The following is a 22,883-nucleotide window of genomic DNA, read 5'->3' on the forward strand; positions in this document are numbered from 1 at the left end:
CATCTTCGTCCCCATTGACCTCGGCAGTCAAAAGGAGAGAGATTTCCTTTTGTGGCTAGTTTCCCTTGCTTGTAGGACATAATTGACTGCACGCATGTTGTGATTAGAGTACCGGAACACCAGCCAGCAACATATGTAAATAGAAAAGGATTCCACTTCATCAGTGTGCAGCTAGTGGCTGATTGCATGAATAACATCATGTGGGTCTGTGCAAGGTATGCTGGGAGCTGCCACAATACACTAATCCTGATACAGCATGCTGCATAACCATGCATTACAGAGGAGCCTGCATTTGGAAGAGGCAGGGCAGCAGAAGTCCTCATCGAATGAGGCAGACCAGGGAGAAGGAGAGGAAGCATCTGAAGGAGGGCCAGCTCATTGCCTTGCACCAAGACATGTGAAGGATCAGCATATTGGTCAGTGGTTCCGCTGAGCTACTCATACATTTGCCCCGAGAACTTAGAGAGCCCCTCTACTTAACAATCCTTGTTAAATTCTTCACCACTCCCGTAATCTTGCATGAAATAACATTCACACCATTCAGACAACTTCTATATCAATTATACTGACCATGTAGACTCAGAAACTGCTATTAAACCACACTGCAGACCAAAGTACAAATTGTGATCAAGGTGATTAATTTAATGGCAAACATAATAATTGCCTTCCATTCATTTCTCACCCAAGTGATCAACCCATAGTACTTTTCTTTTTAAGAAGGTTTATTAACTCCAATTCCTATGAGCATTTCCCATTGTGGCCTCAGCAAAGCTGGTGGAAGACTGCTATTTCTCATTTTGGGACTCTTGAGAAGATTGTGGCTGCTGATCTCTGGGTGCTCTAGCCTATGAGGGCCCGGCTGCAGACTGCTGCACCTGAGTTGCAGATGGGGCAGTCTGGCCCAGCTGACTTGCTTGTACCATGGTGGGTATTGGTTGAGAGGATGGTGAAGGAGCAGATATGCTGTCATCCTGAGAGGCCAACACATACTGCTCTTATTGTACCACTTCCACTGATCTACAGGAGAGCACACTGCAGAAGACAAATGACTCCTTGAAAGCACCTATCCATTCAGAATGGAATAGCAAGTTGGATGAGATGTAAAACAACTGTCAGTTCGTTATTGCCCGTTTTTCACCTGGTGATAAAAGTTAATATTATCTCTGGTGTGTGTGGCGTGAAGAGAGGAAAGGGGGAGGGGGTGAATGTGATTGGAATGAGAAAGAGAGGTGTTCCAGTATGCCTTTATGGTTGTATGTTGTTGGGATGCGATGGAGGGAAGGGAATTATTGAGAGTGGTGGGGGAGGGCGTGAAAGGAGTGTTGTTGAAAGTGATGGAGAGATGAAGATCAGTACTTTCCCTTGTTAATCTTGAGGTCTTTGCACCTCTTTCTGCATTTTATCTACATTCTGGGGTGATGCTGGTGGAACTTACTATTTCAGACATCTCTCTCCATGCCTGCTTCATGATGGCCTTGGGTTTGGGGAAAAGCTGCTCCCTCCTTGTCCTCATCGGATAATGGCTGTTCAACTTATCTGTCTCCTGAGAATGTGTTCCACAGTTGTTCAATGATAAATCAAAGCGGGGAATGCAGCCTCACTTTACGTAATGCATCTCTGCTTTAAGCAGGCATTAGGAGTTGCACCGGGAAGAGTGGGCAGGCCGGCTGAATCACCATGCAATTGGGAGGCCAGCCTGTCAATCTTATTAAATGAGGCCCAGCAGTTAAATGGCACGGGCCGTACGCCAAAAACATCATGGGGGCTGGACCCACTTTATGCATGATTTGCATCCCAGTTTAAAATAGTCGATTGAAAGTACTCAGCCAACATCAGCCAAGGCAGAGCAGCTACTTTTAAGCTGTGGGAAAGGCCATTGTTTTTGTTTCAGGAAGCCATTATTTCTGTATTCGAAAACTCATGAATGAATATTGTAATTTAGCAACACCACTCAGTTTTTCAAGTAAATTTTGAGAAGCTGGAGGCCAAATTTCAAAATCTTTTCAGGTAAATTTATCTTTTTGAACAGAAAGCGTGCACACATGTTTGTCAGAACACAAAAGTCGGACACGAAGGGAATGCACAAGGGTGAATAGTTTAATTTTGTGTGCAGAATGGGATTATTAATTTGAAAAGTTTTGTTTTGGATTTGCATTTGGTGTTGGTTTTTATGTTTGCAGTCAAGTGGGGGGAAAAACAATGGCCTTGAAATTGTGGCCGGCGGCGGTAGAGTATGCCGCTGACCTCCGAACAAAATCCACACTTACCTGGTGCGAGGCTCTCTTTGAATACTTGCTGTGTGCGTAAGCGTACCTGGGATCATGTGGGGGGGCGCGTCAGTCAGGAAATAGAAATTTCCTAATATGTCCTTACTATACAGTATAAACACACACGAGGCCCATACTTGAGAGAAGGTCACTCTCTGACCAGTAACCTTTATTAGCCAACACTGAAGTGATGAAGGTGGGTGGAGCTTCCCCTTTTATACCTGAAAGTCCAGGTTAGGAGTGTCTTCCACAAGTTCACCACCTAGTGGTCAATGTTCTCACAGTGTACAACTTAGGTCAGTTTATACATGGGTTACAATGACAGTTTAATGAATACATGACATTTCCGATGCCCATTCATTTGTAGGGCATGGATTTGCGAAGATTTATCTGCCGCTCTCCCGTCTTCCTGTTTCTGGTGCACCCTGTCATGTTAGGCAGTTTGTGCAGAATTTCATGTGGAAGTGTGGGTCAACTTCCAACATTTAGGCCGTGCAAGAAAAAATTAATCTCTAAATGGCGACACGCACTTGAAGATTTGGAACCCATCATTCTGTTTACTCAATGTTGCATTAGCTGTGAACTTATTACAGACATGGGGCCCGAAATTCAGTACCGCTGGAAAGCTGGTGTTCCCCCCCCCCCCACTTTTTTGTGGCCTTGAGTGCCGAAATTTTTTCGTGGCTGGACCAGCCCATATTCAGCTCCAAAAGTGAGCAAATGGGTTCCAGCGCTAATGAACCCTTCCAAAGTGGAATTTTCAGCGGTGGCTGTCTTAATTTGAGCGTTATCACCACTGAGAAATTCAGCATGCAGGTAAGGGTTTCTAACAAGCCAGCTGCTCCCTGGTCTTTTTAAAGGGCAGGTTTGCAGCAAGGCCCTGAGTGGGTGAAGGAGGTTGGAAGAATGGCTGGTGTAAGAGGTGTAAGGAGAGCCAACAGGTTCAGTGATAGGGAGCTGGAGACACTGATCGACGGTGTGGAGGACAGAAGAATACTATTTCCTGATGTGGGGAGACCTGGCAGACTGCCAGTACATAATGCATGGAGGGACTTTGCAGGGGAGGTGTCAGGTACCTCCATATATGTGAGGACACACCCTCCCAGGAGGGTGGTCATCTGCACCAGGGTAGCGATGGGTCGACGCCTCCTAGCTCTGGGGCGACGGGAATCCGCCTCCTCCTCCTGCACCGCCTCCTCCTTAGGTGGTACTGCTTGCTCGACCTCCAGCGGCTGTCCCCTCATGGTGGTCAGGTTGTGCAGCATGCAGCAGAACACAACGATGATGGGGACCCATGAGGAGAGTACTGCAAGTGTTGATTTCTGGATTCTTTTACCTCAATCTGGTTCAGCAAAATTACTGAAACAAATACCGTTTGTGCTTTAAACAAAGCAAGCTTTTATTTAAAAAGCAAATCCCGATCGGGGACCTTATCAGACAGAAGGAATGCAACTCTGATAGAACGCACCCACTTCCTATGGACAAAGTGACGTTACATTGTAAAGGGACAACGGTTATACATTTTCGGCAAAAGATAACAAGATAGGGCTAGAGTGACATCCTAGTTCAGCCTATCTCTTTTGATCCCTCTTTCCCTTTGTCCACTCATAAGCCGACCTAAGTATGGTCTGATTTTAAACAAAGACCTTCTGTTAATATTTCAGGTTAATAACATGATTTAATAAGACCTTGAGGTTTTTCTGCAAGCTGTGAGTTTTGTTTCAATACGTGTTAGTGTTGTAACATTTCGCAGTCTCGAGTCTGAGATGTCATGGCTATTCCTCCATGAATTCTTTGTTAGCTTATACTGTCCCTATACAATTCCCACGTTCTCAACTTCAATGTCTCTATACATTTTTAAACATTCACATTCCCCCCTTTTATCATTCCATGATAACACTTAGGATCATTCTAGGAGTATCGCATTCATCCGTTCACACTCTATTTCCTGAATCATATTGTTGTTAGTGTCGAGTAGTTCTTTAGTTCGTTGGATCATAACTCGGGAGCCCTTGACCACAAGAGGGTTTGATAACCTTGCCATCATTACTTTACAACAAAGGTTAAGGCAACCAACAATTAGATAGGATCTCCAAGATCCATCTGATAGCCAATCAAACCAGCTAGATCCTTCTGCTGGTGTGGATAACTTCTTCACCTCCCTTCTTATGTGATCAGCGAGATTGGTTATGTTTTCTGAACTATCAGGAATGTAAGTGCAACATTCAGATCCTATCAGGGCACACGGTCCCCCTTTCTCAGCTAACAGGTAATTGAGGGCCATTCGGTTTTGTAATGCTACGGTCCTTATTGCTACCATTTCAGCTGTGATGCCCTCCAGAGCTTCAGCAGTATTGTTAGCTATCTGTTCCAATATCGTCTCTAGGTTCTGTACTTCGTCCATGAGACGTTTTATCCCGATTGGGAACATTAAGACCCCAAAGAACTTGTCGGTGGGGGTGATGGCTCGCTTGTATCGGCTGGAGGCATGTGCTTCCGCCAGGGTACGTACTTGCCGCACAAATGGCACCACATATCCCAGATAGCAGAATCCTGTCCATCGCCTAGGCAACCAAGGATTTGGATCGTGAGAGTGGATGGTGACTCGTGCACCTGTGGTGAGGTTGAGACTGTGTGGGCAATTGCTGTACCCTACGATATGTTCCTTGTTACTGGTGTCATTTTGGGTTAGACATATGTCCCCGGTTGGCCTCCCAATCCCTGAGGTATATGTCAGGGCTATGAATGGGGGTTCCTTTTCACGGTTGTAGGTTGGTTGGTACCATCCCTGGAATGTCTGACTAATGGGATCTCCAGCACTCTCCCACTTGGTGACCTCCCCGTGGTCGTTCATGTGGTAACGGTATGATACTCCTCCTGATCTCTGTGATCCCTCTTTTGACCCGCCTTTCCTCTCTCGTATTTGTATTGGCCCCCCCTCCTCTCGTGATAGTTTGGCTCTGAATCCATCCGACAGTCTCAATTAGGGTCAGTGGAACGGGGTGTAAAGGAATTCCCCCTTTGGAATGTATAGGGAAATGTATAGGGAATGTGAACACACCCAGCATCTAGAAAAGTTCCCATTTTGCGCATAAACATAAGACATGTACAAAAAGGTGTTCACATGGAGCTCTCGTCTCTGTCTCCCCTCCCATGCGCCGAAACTGTCATATATCAACACTATTATACAGACTGTGGCATACAGACACAGTTTCATCTTATGGCTCAGGATTCAGATAAATAGTCCAATTATTTTGCTGATTAAAAGAGTTCAGTTCTCCCGTCTCTCTTCTCAGGTCACCGTCGGTGTAGCTGGCTGTCTATCACTACAGGTAAAAGTTCAAACTGGTCCACGTTCCATTTAGGATGTCAACGGCCTTGTTCAGCTATGGAGAAGAGGAAGTCTGGAACAGAAACAGGAATTAGAATAACCAGTAAAATAGGTTCGTTAGAGGGTGGTGAGCTTGCAGTGGTGCAGGTGAACCCAGGCACTTTTCCCCTCAACCTTGGCTGCAGTGGGGGTAGTGAGTAACACCTGAAAAGGCCCCTCCCATTGTGGCTCTAATCCCTTCCGAATCCATACTTCCCTGGTGCCACGAGGGACAATTCGGGTAAAACTGGGAGGTCGAGTGAGCATCTTGAACCTGGTTGTGAGCTAGTCGCAGAGCCTGAGTCAGAGAAAGAACATAGGTGGTCATCAGTCGAGCTGAGATACCATATCTAGGAACAATTTCCCTCATTAACACCTTAACAACAGTTTGAGCCTTATTGTCCAGGGTAGGGTAGGCTTCAATCCATCTGCTAAACACATCTACTATTACTAACACATATTTGTAACACTGAACTTTTTGCAACTCAATGTAGTCCAACTGAAATGTTTCAAAGGGACCTTCGGGTAGGGGCGTTTTACCCCAATCCCTTCCCTGGATTATGTTGCTGACAAAGCAGGCAACGACTACTGATGTTCTGGGCGATAGCCTGGAGTCTAGGGTGCCACCAAGTAGCCAAAAGTGTATCACTTGTGGTTCTTGCTCCACAATGAGCAGCAAAATGCATACATTCAATAACCCATAGAGCCAACTCATCAGACATGCAAGTCTGTTCCGCGGGAGTGGTCCAGAGTTTAGAAACATTGTCATAAGTACATCCATAATATTTCCACAACAGTTTATCTTTTTCAGGAGCGTCCTCCTGTGCTTTTATAACATCTTGGATGGTTGGCATTGGTTTTACCGAGGCTAACTTATCCTTCGCAGGATTTTTTAGTCTGACTCATCATTTTGGGCACTACCATCTGTTGGTCACGAGAGGCCTGTTTAGCCTCTTTGTCAGCACAGTGGTTCCCTATATCAACCGGGGATTTTCCGGTGGTGTGGGCGGTACATTTAACAATGGCCATGTGCTTGGGGAGCATGAGGGCATGCAACAAATCAGATACTAGTTGCTTATGGGATATCTCATTCCCCTATGAGGTTAGGAATCCCCTATTTTTCCATAATTGTCCGAAATCATGGGCCACCCCAAAGGCATACCTAGAGTCGGTATCGATATTGACTCTGAGATCTTTGGCCAAGATACAGGCTCGGGTGAGGGCTAATAGTTCAGCTTGTTGGGCAGAATAGGCGGTTTCAAAATCAGCAGATTCCAAGACCTGATTCTCCTGGTTTACTATGGCGTATCCTGAGATTCGTGTACCTTCTGGATTAATAGAAGAACTTCCGTCAACATACATAATACAGTCTGGATCTTCCATTGGTACGTCAACTAAATCTTCCCTGACTGATGTGGCCTCTTGAATTAAAGATAAACAATCATGACTGGGTTCTTCCTCATCTTGGGGCGGCTCAGTAAGAAAACAGGCCGGATTAATTGCAGTACAGTGCCGAAAGGTCAGCTTAGGATTGTTTAGTAGGTAGATCTCATATCTGCTTTGCCTGGCCATGGTAAGGTGTTGAGTCTGCAGTTGGCCCAGGAGGGCAGCTACGGAGTGAGAGGTGTTAAGACAACGGTAGCACAGTCTTTCAGAATTGTACAATACAGTTGAAAGGGCCGGTCATAGAGGGGCCGACCCAAAGCAGGAGCTTGCAGCAGGGCTGTCTTTAGTTCCTTAAAGGCTTGGACGTCTGCGGTTTCTATTTCAAAGCTGCCTTACTTATTTGTATACGGGGTGAGGTGCTTAGTCATCAGAGCAACATTAGGGATCCAGGATCTGCAGTAATTGATCATCCCCAACCACTGTCGCATTTGTTTAGCCGTGCTAGGGACTGGAAACTGGCAAATTGGTTTGACTCGGCTAGCCTCCAAAGCTCGGTGGATACTCGGTATTGCCTGTGATTTCAGTGGGTACTGTCGGATAAGGGCCAGTCCACATTGCCCTGCACTGGGATCTCAATCGGATCAATGGGAATATAACTCACTTGGGAGGGGTCCTCTGCCCACACATGAGGATCCACATAGTCAGGTATGTCAGAGCCAGTATGATGCTGCAGAGTCGTTAAGACCTTCTCGGGGTCCCCGTGGAATTGGACTGTTCGGCCATGTTTTACAATTTGCACATCCCGGCTGGTAGGGTCAGCCTCGTCTATAGCCTGGCGCACCATAACTCCCAAATCTTTAGCATGGTGGGGAGGTAATACTTCACGAGTAATATGTGGTGCCACCATTGGGGGCTGTCCATTTCCACAAAATCTGCCTCTCTTTCCAGTCCAGTCACTCTAGCCCTTAATAGAATTTCCTTCACTTCCCCTTCGTGATCCTGATAAAAGTTCTGCAGGTCCTGATTCTTTCCACTGGGATCGTATGCTAGGGTCACGTGATAGGGTGCCTGCGGCAGGTCCAGAGACCACCACTGAGGGGTTCTAGTGGTATTATACTGCCGCTTAAGGGTTCCCTGTTTTACAATAATCCCATCATCTCCACACTCCAAATGCAACTGGAATTTGCAGAGGAGGTCTCTAGCCTTCAAGTTACAGTCCAGATTGGTTGTGATAACAAATCGATGTTCCACCGATTCTTCCTGGTAACCCATTTTAACCGGTTCTGACACCGGGAATGTAGAGACTTGTCCCAGGAATCCTAACCGTCCCTGTGTTTCAGTGAAGGTGGGGAGTTTAAGCTTTGATTGTACAGAAGACATGAAGGCTCCCGTATCTATCAAGAAGGGTTGCCACTCATTCCGAATTTTTAACAATATCATCGGTTCGTCATCCGGGGAGGGTCCCTGCACAATCAAGCTGCGTAGTCAATACGAATAATCGGGGGACGGTTGGCCAAAGGGGTTGTTCTGGGAGAAGTTAGTGTAAGATCCCAGTCCTCTCCCCCCTTGCCCCCCTCCTCTTCCTCCTCTTCCTTTTTCGTGCTGACGGGAGGGACAATTTCTATTCCAATGTCCTTCTTGCCCACAAATAAAGCATCCATCTCGTCTTTCCCAGCCCCGACCTCTTCCCATACCAGGCTGGGACAGTAGGGCGGTCCGTAATTAGCAGGGCCCGGGCCATTTGGGTGTTTGATATAACCGTATCCCCGTTTATCCACCCAACCCTGCACGCAATACTGCGGTTCCATCTGGTATCCCCTTGGGTCAGGTTTTGGTCCTTCCACCCGAGGCGGCTCCATACTGATGGGCTTCTGAAGGGTCGTGGTGAGAGCATTAAAGATAGCGTTTAGGCGATTCTGGACATCGTTAGGGTGAGCAACCACCAATGCATCATGAGTAGCACGTCCTAGGTGAGTTAGAAATCGGGCATGCTCAGTTGGGCTCAGGGTTTGCTTTACCAGGGCCCACAGGTCCCTTGATTCTGCATTATATCCATGCATGTCGAGGTCACTCCGTGAAATCGGAGGTCAGGGTTAAGTTGGGTTTGTGGATCCCTTTCAGCTTATTTATCTTAGCCTTTTAACTCTTCAATTTGTTTTGTTTGAGTATCTATTTCTTTATTGTATCAGGCAAGTATTATTACATAAGCTAGTTCTGTTTTTATTTTTATTCTGACTATCGCACCATTCCTCTGTTAGGTGAGTTTTTTCTATTAAGAAATCCAAATTAATAATGTTCAGTATGAAACGGCTGTCAATGGAAAGGGTTAACTCCTTTACAGGTTTGTAAGAAGACCTGATGTCATTACGTGACTTCACGTAACCATCTGAAAAAAAAAATCTTTTCATCAGGAAAGGCAGCATTTGATTAAACTCCAATATTTTTTAACTTCTTATTCAAGTACTTGCCAAAGATATTTTTTAATTGATTTAAAACGAGACCACACATTTGTTTACTGAAATTCAATTTCGTCATCAGCCTCGGTCAATGCAAAGCCAACCATTTTAACTAAGTAGTCTATCAATACCTTTCTCAGAGGTCCCAGTGGAACTCTTGAGTACGTTTCTCGTGCGTGCACTCTTTCTTTAAGACGTCTACGGTTTTTAATATGTCCTCCTTCTGTCAATGAAAGCCCTAATTTAATGGAGTTTTTCTGCCAACTGGACAGGAGTGATTTTTTTTTTTAGACTGCAGTGGAATTTTTCTCATAATTTAAAATCTCAGAACATTTTTTTTCTCTTTCAGCACCTATTTAGTACGTTACTTTTTTTTTTTGTCTTTTCCATAACTAGAGAGAAGTCTGGCACGTAGGCTGTGGACTGCTTTTCGTTATCTCAATTGTTCCAGCCTCAAGGTCGTGCTATTTAATTTTTTTTTTGAATCCTTTTGAATCCATCTCCGTTGTTTTGCTGTGCCTTGTCTGAATGTTTTCTTTCGACAAGTAAGTGAGCATGTCAAATCCTTTTTTAACCACTGGGACCATGTATTTCTTTCTTTTTTTTTACTCAACAAACCTATCCTTTGTGCATTTCCTGGCTCCGTAACTTATCATCCGAATATACGTAATTCAATAAGGTTCACACTCTTAAACTTCCCACATACAGGACAACACTACGAAGGGTTAAAAAAAACTTTCATTCTGTTTGAAAAAGTAGGTGGAGCTAAAACAAACCACAACTCCCCGGCTTTTTTTTTTACACAGTAAAAATCACACAAGCATTTCTCATTTAAAACAAACGTTCACAAGAATCTCTTTTCTTTCCTATTAATTTTTGGATCCATGATTGATCATCTATCCCTATCTAGCTCTAACTATCCCTACTTTCCGTGTCGCCGCACGGATCTACTTGGGCCTCGAACCCACACAGACACTGGGCCTCGAACCCAGGCAGGCTCTGGGCTTCGAACCCAGGCAGACTTACCTATCTTTCCAAGTCGCCGCTTGGTTTGCGTCACCGCGCAATTTCCCTAGCTCTATCCCTATTCTAAGTTTGAAAGGTATTCACCAGATTGTCCTGGATCTCGTTCAGACACTACCTGAGAACCAGCGAGTGGCTAAACTTTCCTCAGACTTTTGAAACCGGGGGAAACTGAAGCAGTATTGAAATCATACTCACTCCAGTGGCCACTTTCCCCTCGTCTCGTCCAAGGCTAGTCTGGCTCTTAATTCGCAAGTTTTCGGCAGTCGTCCGTTGAGACCCCACTTCTGACACCAAATGTTGATTTCTGGATTCTTTTATCTCAATCTGGTTCAGCAAAATTACTGAAACGAATACCGTTTGTGCTTTAAACAAAGCAAGCTTTTATTTAAAAAGCAAATCCCGATCGGGGACCTTATCAGACAGAAGGAATGCAACTCTGATAGAACGCACCCACTTCCTACGGACAAAGTGACGTTACATTGTAAAGGGACAACGGTTATACATTTTCGGCAAAAGATAACAAGATAGGGCTAGAGTGACATCCTAGTTCAGCCTATCTCTTTTGATCCCTCTTTCCCTTTGTCCACTCATAAGCCGACCTAAGTATGGTCTGATTTTAAACAAAGACCTTCTGTTAATGTTTCAGGTTAATAACATGATTTAATAAGACCTTGAGGTTTTTCTGCAAGCTGTGGGTTTTGTTTCAATACGTGTTAGTGTTGTAACATTTCGCAGTCTCGAGTCTGAGATGTCATGGCTATTCCTCCATGAATTCTTTGTTAGCTTATACTGTCCCTATACAATTCCCACGTTCTCAACTTCAATGTCTCTATACATTTTTAAACATTCACATTAGTTGCCACCAGAGTGGTTCAGGCATCGGAACATCTCCTTAAGGATGCCTATGCACTGCTCAGTGGTGCACCTGGTGGCACAATGAGCATCATTGTATTCATGCACTGGCACTGTCCTGGGGTTCCGCAGTGCAGTGAGCAGCCAAGTGGACAGGGGATATTCCTTGTCCCCAAAGCAGCCAATTGCAATCCTGATTCGGGCCGGTGAAGATGTTGGGCACACTGGTCTGGTGCAGAATAAATGAATCATGGCTGCTGCCTCCCTTGCCTGCTGCCTGTCTGCACAGTGCTGATGGCGATGCCTTCTCCTGCGTGCCGTCCTGCTTCTGAGCAGGTGTACCAGCTGTCCCCCTCCCAAAACTCCTCCCATCCTCAGGGTCTCTGCAGCCCACAGGCCTCCACTAAAGAGTCAGACCTGAACATTGTACAAAGGTATGTGCAAACCTCTGAGCAGCACTCAACTGGTTGAATGGAGCAAAAATAATTAATAAAACTATTAAAAGATAAATACAGTGGAAACTGTAATCTTAAATAAAAATACTAAAATTGATAAAACTCTTTCCCTACCAAAGGGCCCCGATCGCAGTAACACTCCAGCGGTGTCCTGTTCAAGCACCGACTCGAATACCTCACGGGGGCACTGCTGGGAAAAGGCTTGCCTTTTTGCAGCTGAAAATCTCTGTCCTTGCCACTTTCCAGCGGCCCGCACGCTGCAGAGCTCACTGCTGGAATGTCTCCTTTACAGCAACTTCACCGCGCCGTTTCCGGCGGAAGTGCACACCACTCAAATCCCCCCGGAGCTGAATTTGGCTTGGCGAGGGAAAGTCATCCGACCGCGGCAACCAATCGATTTTTTTTTTTCGGTCGCCCGCCCAAAGGGACGGTGAATTTTGGCCCCATGATTTTTAATGCACGAAAAATGAAAGTGCTTTAAGTCTCTCAAGTTCATGAACCTGTCTTTTGAAACCGTGCAGTTAGCACTTGCTGTTCCTGGAAGGACAGTTATTTATATTTTATCTTAACTGCTTTTAAGTTTGATACTTTTTAAACCTATTCACCGCACACTGAAAATCATATTTCAAGTGCTGTTTTGATGCTTCACCTAATATTGCATGTCTTCCACCCCCCTGCCCCCATCCCCAATGCTGTGCAAACCGGCTTCTGTGCCTGTTTGCACCAGCCATAAAATTTTCCTGCATAATTGATACGCAGTTGGTGGGCAGTTAGCCCAACATTGCATCAGCAATGAGGATTTGACAGTCGCAGCTGATCATCTGTCTAGTTGGAACTTGACCGATCACAAGTTAGGATTTAGCACATGCGGAAATCCTGAACTTGTGGTCAATTTCAAAGGCGGTATGACAATGTACTGTGAGAGTATGCCGTTATACCAACCGCAAATTCTGCCCCAATAAGTGTTGCGTGAAAGAAGAAAGTTAAGGAATATGGGACTGCTGGTGAATAAGGACTTGAGTTATGATTTTTGGAAGTGCTCCTCACTTAGCTGACCTCTTCGAGCCCTGGTAGCAAGGGGCTGTCTTAGTTGATGCCTCTCCTCCTCCTCCCTCTTGTGGCAGCTTGTCCTGCTCTTCATGCTCTATTCCCAGAGCTAGCTTTACTAGACCACCCATTTTTGTAGGCAAATAATTTGTGAAGGAGACAACAACAGGTGTGCAAAAACAGCCAGACCCCTCTCTGAGCAGATAAATTGAACTGGAGCTGGAGCTGAGCAAAAATTGGTTGGAAGTCGAACAGCAGCCAAAAGTATTAATCCAGCAATTTGCCTTTCAATCCAGTATGATCCCTTTAAATACTGTTGGTGAGAGGGTCTTCATGCCGGTTACAGTCATGTTCTCTAAGTGAGGCCAGCACATGGCGTCCGATTCACTGCGGCCTTCCAAAATGGCACACTCTCCCTTCTCTGCATGTTGCCGGTGTGCTTTAATCTTGCAAGCACCGAGGTGGCACACTCTGCCCTTCCCATTGGAAGCGTGCGCATCTTGGATGCCATTTTGGGTCCTTGGGTGGCTGCATAGTGCCTAAACAAGACAGGTGCTACGTGGCTCAGTTTGACCCCTACTTTGTTTTTATATGCCATTTTATGCCCTAAATAGTTGTCAACAATAGTCAAAGGGCAGCAAGCTAGGTTGTCTACCTGCTGACACAGGATTGTCTTGTAGCTTCATATTACACACATCAAATGAGGGTGGTAGTCCAGCACTCAGTTCAAGTGCCAAATATACCATTGCATCAAAGGGTTTTATTTGTTGGAGTTAGCCTGGACTTACAGCCTCTAAACAATTTGTTATGTGATTAAAATGCTTTGTTTTTAAAAATTATAAGTGAAATAATGTATTCTTTACACATTTCTCCTTTTGAGCCTTTGCCTTTCTCTGTTCATTTTTTTTCCCTCTTTAGTTCTTCTTAGGAGGTGGTTAGGATTATTCTTTCTGGTAGCTTTGAGTCGTCATCAGTTGCAGTCTTATGATAGTAGCGACTTAGCCAGTTTCAGGCATCCTCCTTGTAAAAGGCTTGTCAATATGATACAAAGCCTGAATAAATGTTCTTTCTAACCATTAATGTAAAATTAATTGCATGAAAGAAAAACTGCTAACAGGAAGAGGAGTATAGTTTATATATGGAGAACTAATGCCAACCTCGCAACTGAGCATAAAATCTGATTTGAAGGATAAATTATGAATAGAATATTTGTAAGTAAAACCTGCTGTAAATAGTGCCTGTGTTAAATAACAAAAATCATGGCGTTATCTTTTCATTTTGCACATCACATCTCCAATGGGATATGATATTCTATAAGGTAAATATTAAGGTGCCGAAATTGCCCCGCGCTGGGTTTGGGGTGGTCATTTCGCTGATTTTCTTGCGCTGGCGCAGGATGCGCTGAGCCCGGCTTGGATTTGGGCTCTTTGTGCCAAAAAAATGTTGACTGCATTAACCCAGTGTTCCTTCGGTGTTAGCGCAGTGCTTGTGCTGCATCGCATTGGCCCTCCCCTTCTCTTAAAGGGGAGGGATGCTGCGATCTGTGCAGCACATTCAGTGCCGCCCACTGGGCTACCAGGGAGGGTGTCATCTGGGCCAGCGGCCGCCATTGTCTTAAAAAGTCGGCCGACACAAAAAAGATGGTGGCCGCTCCGGTGGCACCTCCCCTTTAAGGATGGCCAGCGTGCCCCCAGCCACCACAGCTTCTCGCGGGGCGCAAAAGTGTAATCGCGAGATGATAAGGGGTCGGCGCACATAGCGATGATATCGCCGTGCATGTGCCACGGTCAAGGATTTCACTGAGCAGCTGCGAGACATTCTGGCCAGAGAGGGTGAACAGCCAGAGGTCGTGGTCCTTAACAGTATCAATGACATGGGTAGAAAGAGGGATGAGGGCCTGCAGGCAGAGTTTAGGGAGCTAGGAGAGAGATTTAAAAAGCAGGACTTCAAAGGTTGTAATCTCTGGGTTACTGCTGGTGCCATGTGCTAGTGCGTGCAGAAGTAGGAGGATAGCGATGAATGCATGGCGGGAGGGCATTACATTCCTGAGGCATTGGGACCTTTTCTGGGGGAGGTGGGACAAGCCGGATGGGTTGCACCTCAACAGAGCCAGGACCAGTATCCTCATGGGAAGGTTTGCTAGTGCTGTTGGGCAGGGTTTAAACTAGCTTGGCATGGGGATGGGAACCGATTAGATTCAGTGGGGAGAGAAGCAAAGCTGGAATTGGGCAGCAGAAAAGCAGAAAGTGAATTTGGAAGACAGAGGAAACAAGGGCTGGAAATAGACAAGAAGAGAGTTTAGCACCACTAAATGGTATATATTTCAATGCAAGGGGTATAAGGAATAAGACAGATGAACTGAGAGCATAGATAGACATTTGGCAGTACAATATTATAGCTATTACTGAGACATGGTTGAAAGAAGAGCAGGTATGGCGGCTCAACATTCCTGGTTACAGGGTCTTCAGACGGGATAGAAAGGGGGATAGACAGGATAAATCTTCATTTGGAAAGACATGGATTAATCCAGGACAGTCAGCATGGATTTGTTAAGGGAAGGTTGTGTTTGACTAACTTGATCGAATTTTTCGAGGAGGTAACCAGGAGGGTCGATGAGAGCAGTGCGTATGATGTAGTGTATATGGATTTTAACACAGCTTTTGATAAGGTCCCATATGGCAAACTGGTCACAAAAGTAAAAGCCCATGGGATTCAGGGCAAAGTGGCAAGTTGGATCCAAAATTGGTTCAGAGGCAGGTTGATGGGTGTTTTTGTGACTGGAAGGCTGTATCCAGTGGGGTTCCGCATGGCTCAGTGCTGGATCCCTTGCTTTTTGTGGTATATGTCAATGACTTGGACTTGAATGTTGCGGGTATGATTAAGAAGTTCGCAGATGCCACTAAAATAGGCTGTATGGTTGATAATGAAGAAGAAAGCTGCAGATTGCAGGAAGATAGCAATATACTGGTCAGGTGGGCAGAATAGTGGCAAATGGAACTCAATTTGACTAAGTGTGAGGTAATGTATTTGGGGAAGTCTAACAAGGCAAGGGAATACACATTAAATGGAACGACACTGAAAAGTGTAGAGGAACAAGGGGACCTTGGACTGCAGTTTCGCAGATCTTTAAAGGTAGCAGGCCACGTAGATAAGGTGGTTAAGAAGGCATATGGAATGCTTGCCTTTATTAGTCGAGGCATGGAATACAAGAGCAAGGAGGTTATGCTTGAACTGTATAAAACACTGGTTAGGCCGTAGCTGGGGTAATGTGTGCAGTTCTGGTCACCACATTACACGAAAGATGTGATTGCACTAGAAAGAGTGCAGAGGAGATTTACAAGAATGTTGCCTGGACTGGAGAATTTTGGCGATGAGGATCGATTGGAGATGCTGGGTCTGTTTTCTTTGGAACAGAGGAGGCTGAGAGGAGACCTGATTCAGGTGTATAAAATTATGAGGAGCCTGAATAGAGTGGATAGGAAGGACCTGTTTCCCTTGGCAGAAGGGTCAACAACCAAGGGACATTGATTTAAAGTAATTGGAGGGAGGTTTAGAGGAGATATGAGGGAAATTTCTTCACCCAGAGAGTAGTGGAACTCACTGCCTGAAAGGTTGGTATTTTAAAAAAATACTTGGATGTTCACTTAATGGGTTCAAAATTGGCCAGAAGTTACTCCGTTTTTTTTGGAGCAACTTAATTTTTCTGGAGTATCTTAAAAATCCCCATTTTGCACATTCAATTTGCGCCAGTGTAAGTGAGTTAGTTAGGATTTTTAAAGTTTTTTTTCAAAAGGGGGCGTTACTAGCCACCTACGCCCATTTAGGCCACATTGGACAGCTAATAGTTACTCCAATCGAACTTAGGCCAGCGTATGTGGCCACTTATGGCTGCACAGAAAACCCTTGCGGAGAGTTAAGAAATCAGCGCAGGTAGGTACATCGGAGGCCAGCAGAACTTAATGACTTGACTAAAGAATGTGAATAGGATCAAACAGCTAGTTATCATATGACAAACTTCGCAGTTAATTTACTATACAACAGAAACATTCATGGAAGCTTAAACTACAAAAATAAAAGAAGTAAAGAGACAAAACATATTTACATAATTTTTTCAAAATATCCAAATAAAAAATAGAAGTACCCCCTGCTCGTAATTCTTATGTTCTCCCAGCTGTCAAAGCTCACCCACTATCATAGGAATATTTAATATCATATAGCCAGGAAATTTACTGTTTGTTTTATGCTTTAAAATATTTTGAAAATTCAAGCAAAATTATTCCACCAAATCTAATGTTCACGAATTGATTATGAAGTATTTGAAAGTATTTTCTATTAACTTGGTTAGTAAAGTATTTTCATCAGCAGGGTTAAGGAAAGTCTTGAGTAAGCTCATTAAAATTACTGGCTACACAGTTATCACCCCCTCTCTCCCGCCCGGATCAAAACTCTCCCCGCTGCCCCGGTTTGGGCCCAGCACCAACCTGTTTGTTGTGGCCTTCTAGCCCAGGAAGGCAGCGGGCCGGCCTGTGCGGGAGGCCACTCGGGCCAGGATAAAGGCGGGACGTATCAGGTCCCACGCTGCAGCACGCACACAGGCTGTGGGCAGGAGATACTGCGCATGCGCGCACGCTCCAACGCGCATGTGTAAAGCTGCCGGCACTGTTTCTAGCTCCGCCCCCCAAGCACCAAGCCCCGGGAGAGGCAACACAAGTGGCCAGAATCGGGGCAGATTTTATCAGCGCCCTTTTCAGCCCACAAAGTTGGTGCATCTCTGGTAAGTGCGCCGAAAAAAGGGGTGGGCCAATTTTGAGCCCAAAGTGCTGTAACCTACAGGGCTACAGACCAAGAGCTAGAAAGTGGGATTAGGCTGGGTAGCTCGGCCTGCACAGACACGATGGGCTGAAATGACCTCCTGCCATGCTGTAAATTTCTATGATTCTATGACTGTAATTGTCTAAACTTAGTCTCATAATTTGGCATTAAAGGGGAAGATATTTGTTTTTCTTTTTTCCTTTCCTAGTTAAGTTTGCATTGGTTATCTACCGATGCTAAGTGGAGTATGTCTTTTTATACAAAGAAAATTAGCTTCCCTTTTGTTGTAGTAATTTAGTCATCCTAGAGTTTAAAAAAAAATTTACTTTATTTTTAGGTTATCACAGTATTGGACCTCATTTCAATCCCCGTAAAAATACTCATGGTGGGCAGCAAGATGCAGAAAGGTGAGTATTGTATGTAGGCAATTCCAAAATAAGGAACTCCTGGTAGATCATAAGGTAAAAAAGCTGAGTTTTATATGTATAAAATGTCCAACTAGACACCGCCATGAAAAGAGAATTCAAATGATTTAAATCAAGGAAGAGCCTGCAAGGAAAAAATGTCCAGTGGATCTCTACCTTTTCCTCTTATCAGGCTCCTGGTTTACCAATTTCAATCAGAGGAAGATTTCATTACTTTGCACATGAATCACATTTTAGTCACTGCCTGGTAAGATCTGTCTGAGAAGAAGAGCCCTTCAATTTTGAATGGTATATTCTTGAAGTAGCCAGAGTATATTCTCGGGATATTCTTATCTTTGATTGTTTTGCTCACAGACTATATGAGTAACCTGTAGGCTAGCAAAAGAAAGCATTCCATTGTTTTTGTAATTGTCAGACCTAAGGTACTGAAACAAATTATTACAAAAGGAAATGTTTTTGACGAACACTAATTATCTAGGCAGTAGATTTGGGTTGTTGGGGTGTATGACAGCTAATCAAAGTTATGACACAAAACTTGGACATATAGTGAACAGTGAGGAGGATAGTAATAGACTTCAAGAGGACATAGACAGGCTGGTGAAATGGGCCTTACAAAGGCCTGTGACATTGTCAACCGCAAGGGTCTCTGGAGTGTCCTCCTCCGTTTCGGATGCCCCCAAAAGTTCGTCAACATCCTCCGCCTGCTCCACGACGACATGCTGGCCGTGATTCTTACCAACGGATCCATTACAGACACAATCCATGTCCGGACCAGGGTCAAACAGGGCTGCGTCATCGTCCCAACACTTTTCTCAATCTTCCTCGCTGCCATGCTCCACCTCAGTCAACAAGCTCCCCGCTGGAGTGGAACTAAACCGCAGAACCAGTGGAAACCTGTTCAACCTTCGCCGTCTCCAGGCCAGGTCCAAGACTGCCCCAACCTCTGTCGTCGAGCTACAGTACGCGGACGACACCTGCGTCTGCGCACCTAGAGGCTGAACTCCAGGACATAGTCGACATATTTACTGAGGTGTACGAAAGCATGGGCCACTCGCTAAACATCCGTAAGACAAAGGTCCTCCACCAATCTGTCCTCGCCGCACAGCACTGCCCTCAAGTCATCAAGATTCACGGCGCGGCTCTGGACAACGTGGACCATTTCCCATACTTTGGGAGCCTCTTGTCATCAATGTCTGCTCTTTGTTGTTGAGATTCAACACCGCCTCCAGTGCGCTAGTGCAGCCTTTGGCCGTCTGAGGAAAAGAGTGTTCGAAGACAGGCCCTCAAATCTACCACCAAGCTCATGGTCTACAGGGCTGTAGTAATACATGTCCTCCTGTATGACTCAGAGACATGGACCATGTACAGTAGACACCTCGGTCACTGGAGAAATACCACCAACGATGTCTCCGCAAGATCCTACAAATCCCCTGGGAGGACAGACGCACAACATTAGCGTTCTCGACCAGGCCAACATCCCCAGCATTGAAGCACTGACCACATTGATCAGCTCCGCTGGGCAGGCCACATAGTTCGCATACCAGACACGAGACTTCCAAAGCAAGACTGTCCCGAGTTCTGCTCCGCTACCGCACCAGACCCCACTCGCTCACCAGGGTTCCCCCAGCCGAGCTGCTCATGAAAAGGGCGTTCAAAACAAGGCTCTCTCTTGTACACCCTGATCTCCGTGATCACGTCGAGGGAAGGAAGCATCAACAAAGTATGCACCATGATTGCGCAAATTTGTTACGCATTATTGAGGTCAATGATTCTGTGTTTGTACTCAATTGTGGACATGGTCCCAAATGGCTTGCTGGCACGGTCATAGCCAAAGAAGGGAGTAGGGTGTTTCAGGTCAAATTGGCCAATGGACTAACGTGCAGAAAGCATTTGGACCAAATCAAATTGCAGTTCACTAACAGCTAAGAGGACACCACCAGCTTCGACCCTCCAACACACACACAAGTGGCAACCGACATCATGGTTGATCACGAAGCCGAACTTACCATCCCCAGCAGCCCGGCAAGGCCGGCTGCCCAGCAGCCCAGTGAAGAACCAACCAACTCACCCACACTTGCATTTGTACCGAGACGATCCACAAGGGAGCGAAAAGCCCCAGATCATCTCACCCTGTAAATAAGTGTACTATTGACTTTACGAGCGAGTGATGTTATGTATTTAACCCTTGGCAACCTGTATCACACCACCACCAGAGGGCCTACCTGTTGGAGTCCCAAGGGATCCCAGCATCCCTTTGTAGCACTGTATATAAGCAGGCCACCCACGCAGTACCTGCATTCTGGAGTCTAATTAAAGGAGCTAAGGTCACACTTACTCATTGCTTACAGTAGAAACATAGAAAATAGGTGCAGGAGTAGGCCATTCCGCCCTTCGAGCACCACCATTCAATAAGATCATGGCTGATCATTCACCTCTTACCACTTTCCAGCTTTCTCTCCATACCCCTTGATCCCTTTAGCCGTTTCATCCTTTATTATAAGCATAACAGAGAGGAGATTTGATAGGAGTTTTCAAAATCATGAGGGGGTCCAGACAGAAACTGCCCATTGGCAAAAAGGTCGAGAACCAGAGGACACAGATCTAAGGTGATTGGCTGAAGAACCAAAGGCAACATGAGGAAAAACTTTTTTACTCTGCGAATGCTTAGAATCGGGAATGCACGGCCTAAAAGGGTGGTGGAGGCAGATTGAACTATGGCTTTCAAAAGGGAATTGGATAAGTAACTGAAGGAAAAAACATTGCAGGGCTACAGAGAAGGATGGGGGAGTAGGACTAGCTGAAGTACTCTTGCAGAGAGCCGGCACAGGCTCAAAGGGCCAAATGGACTCCTTCTCTGCTGTAACCATTATATGACTCTATGGGGTTGTGTATAGTATGGTATGAAAATATTTACGATCCATCATAAAATGAAAAGCTTTTAGGAAACACGTCTACTCCATAATTTTTGGAAGGTGTAATCATCTGCAGTGGCCTTCCCAATGGGCATGCCCCTCTTCAGCATAATGAAGAGGAGCAGTAGAGAAAAGATGTCCTGAGAGTGAGGTGCCATGGCCGGAGACACTAGCCTAATTGACCCTTCCTCCACTCCCTCCCAAAGTGCGTACAGGCAGCGCATACTGTACCAAGACATGTCAGAGGAGTGGTACATCCAGAGATATTCACCAAGGAAGCCATCAGCCATCTCTGAAATTCTCTGGAATGACCTCAACCCATAATCTACTTACAACAGGATATTATTAGTCAAAAAAACGCCACCCTGCCCCTGAACCTTTTACGCACTGTATCATTCCAGTCATTGATGGGGGACCTATGCGACAGTAGCCAGAAAGCTCTAAATGCCTGCATTTGCCAGATGACAGATGCCCTCTTATATAAGGCATCAGAATTCATTGCCTATGGTATGTCCCTAGTGGAGCCAAGAGACATGGCCATAGAACTGTACAAGCTCGCCGGCTTCTCCATGGTACAAGGCAATCGATGGAACCCACATAACACTGAAAATATCAAATCAAAACCCTGTGAGTTACATCAACAAGAAGGGCTTTCATTAACTCTACATCCAAAGTGCCATGCACAGCAATACATACTGCATGTCAGTATACAATATTCAGGAAGCTGATATGGACTCTGAAGTCACACCTAAGAGCTGTTCCAGATAACTAAAAGAAAGCAAAAGAGCTGTTTCAGCTTTCATTGTCTGTCTTGGTATCCCTTTCTCAACTAAACTATCTGAAGTAAAAATGATATATTAATGGGTTTAAATGTGAATTTTTACGAATAAAAACTATTAAAATTCATGCTACAACTTGTTTTCACATAATTTGAAAAACAAATCCTGGTGCAGCATTAGCGCACACACCTGCTTGTGATAGAATCATTCTGATACATGCTGCGAAAAACTGCCAATGCTCAGACTGAGGTATCTAGAGGATTAGGGCAGAGAGTGATGGTTCTAGGAAAAATGTCAGTGCAAGTCTATGGTTTATAGAGAAGGTAAGGTCTCTACAAGAAAAATCCTTAATAGTACTCAAAAGTTGCTACAGTAGGAACAAATAGTGACCAATTTCCATTCATTGAAGGGATGGGAATTGAATTTCAGTCCATTAAGAAAAGATTAGTAATGAAAAATGGTCAACAAAATTGGGGTGTTTAATTATTCATAAAGCAACATGACCTGATGAAATTAATCCATTGGTACTTGGAGAAGTTGGGGTAGAAATAGAAGATTTGTGGCTGAGTATTTTGCAGCTGCCAGATAATTAGCTTCATTCCAGTGTTCCAGTTTTGTTTAAATAAAGGTCAGCAACATTCCTGAAATTATAGACCTGCTCGCTCCACAATTACAATTGGGGGATAAAATTGAATCCATTTAAAAGAGCATTTCAGTCGATTTCTTTGTCTATTGACCTACCTAGTTTTCTACCTGTACTAAAATTTCCACCATTTCAGGCTTAGCTCTAAATATAAAAAAAATATATATGACTTCCTTTTATTCCCTATTGCATTGCAAATGCCAATAGTCCTTATTAGCTCTAAGAACTCACCAGGAATATTCTAGAATGTCTGGAAATAAAATTAGCTAGTTATTACAACAGCAATTAGAGTCTCTCTTTGGACATAACAGTTTGAAGTTCCTGGAACATCTGATTTCATAGCTTTGCTTGATATGATGGTGTCTTACTCTTTTAAATAATATAAAGCTTACTTACTGATCTGGTAATATAGTGAGAAGATTCAAATACATTGATAATTTGTTTCTTTTATAT

At 44.8% G+C, this 22,883-nt stretch overlaps 1 protein-coding gene across 2 annotated transcripts in view; it reads left to right on the forward strand.

The window, feature by feature from the left end:
- The window catches only part of LOC139276005 (superoxide dismutase [Cu-Zn]-like), a 174,706-nt gene that overhangs the window by 17,579 nt on the left and 134,244 nt on the right, over positions 1–22,883 (forward strand). For both annotated transcript variants that reach the window (XM_070893326.1, XM_070893327.1), the window contains one exon: positions 18,009–18,078. In XM_070893326.1, the coding sequence (XP_070749427.1) occupies positions 18,009–18,078 (70 nt within the window). The remainder of the gene's footprint in view (positions 1–18,008; positions 18,079–22,883) is intronic.

The sequence above is a fragment of the Pristiophorus japonicus genome, chromosome 11 (genome assembly GCF_044704955.1).
Source record: "Pristiophorus japonicus isolate sPriJap1 chromosome 11, sPriJap1.hap1, whole genome shotgun sequence".
NCBI lineage: Eukaryota > Metazoa > Chordata > Chondrichthyes > Pristiophoridae > Pristiophorus > Pristiophorus japonicus.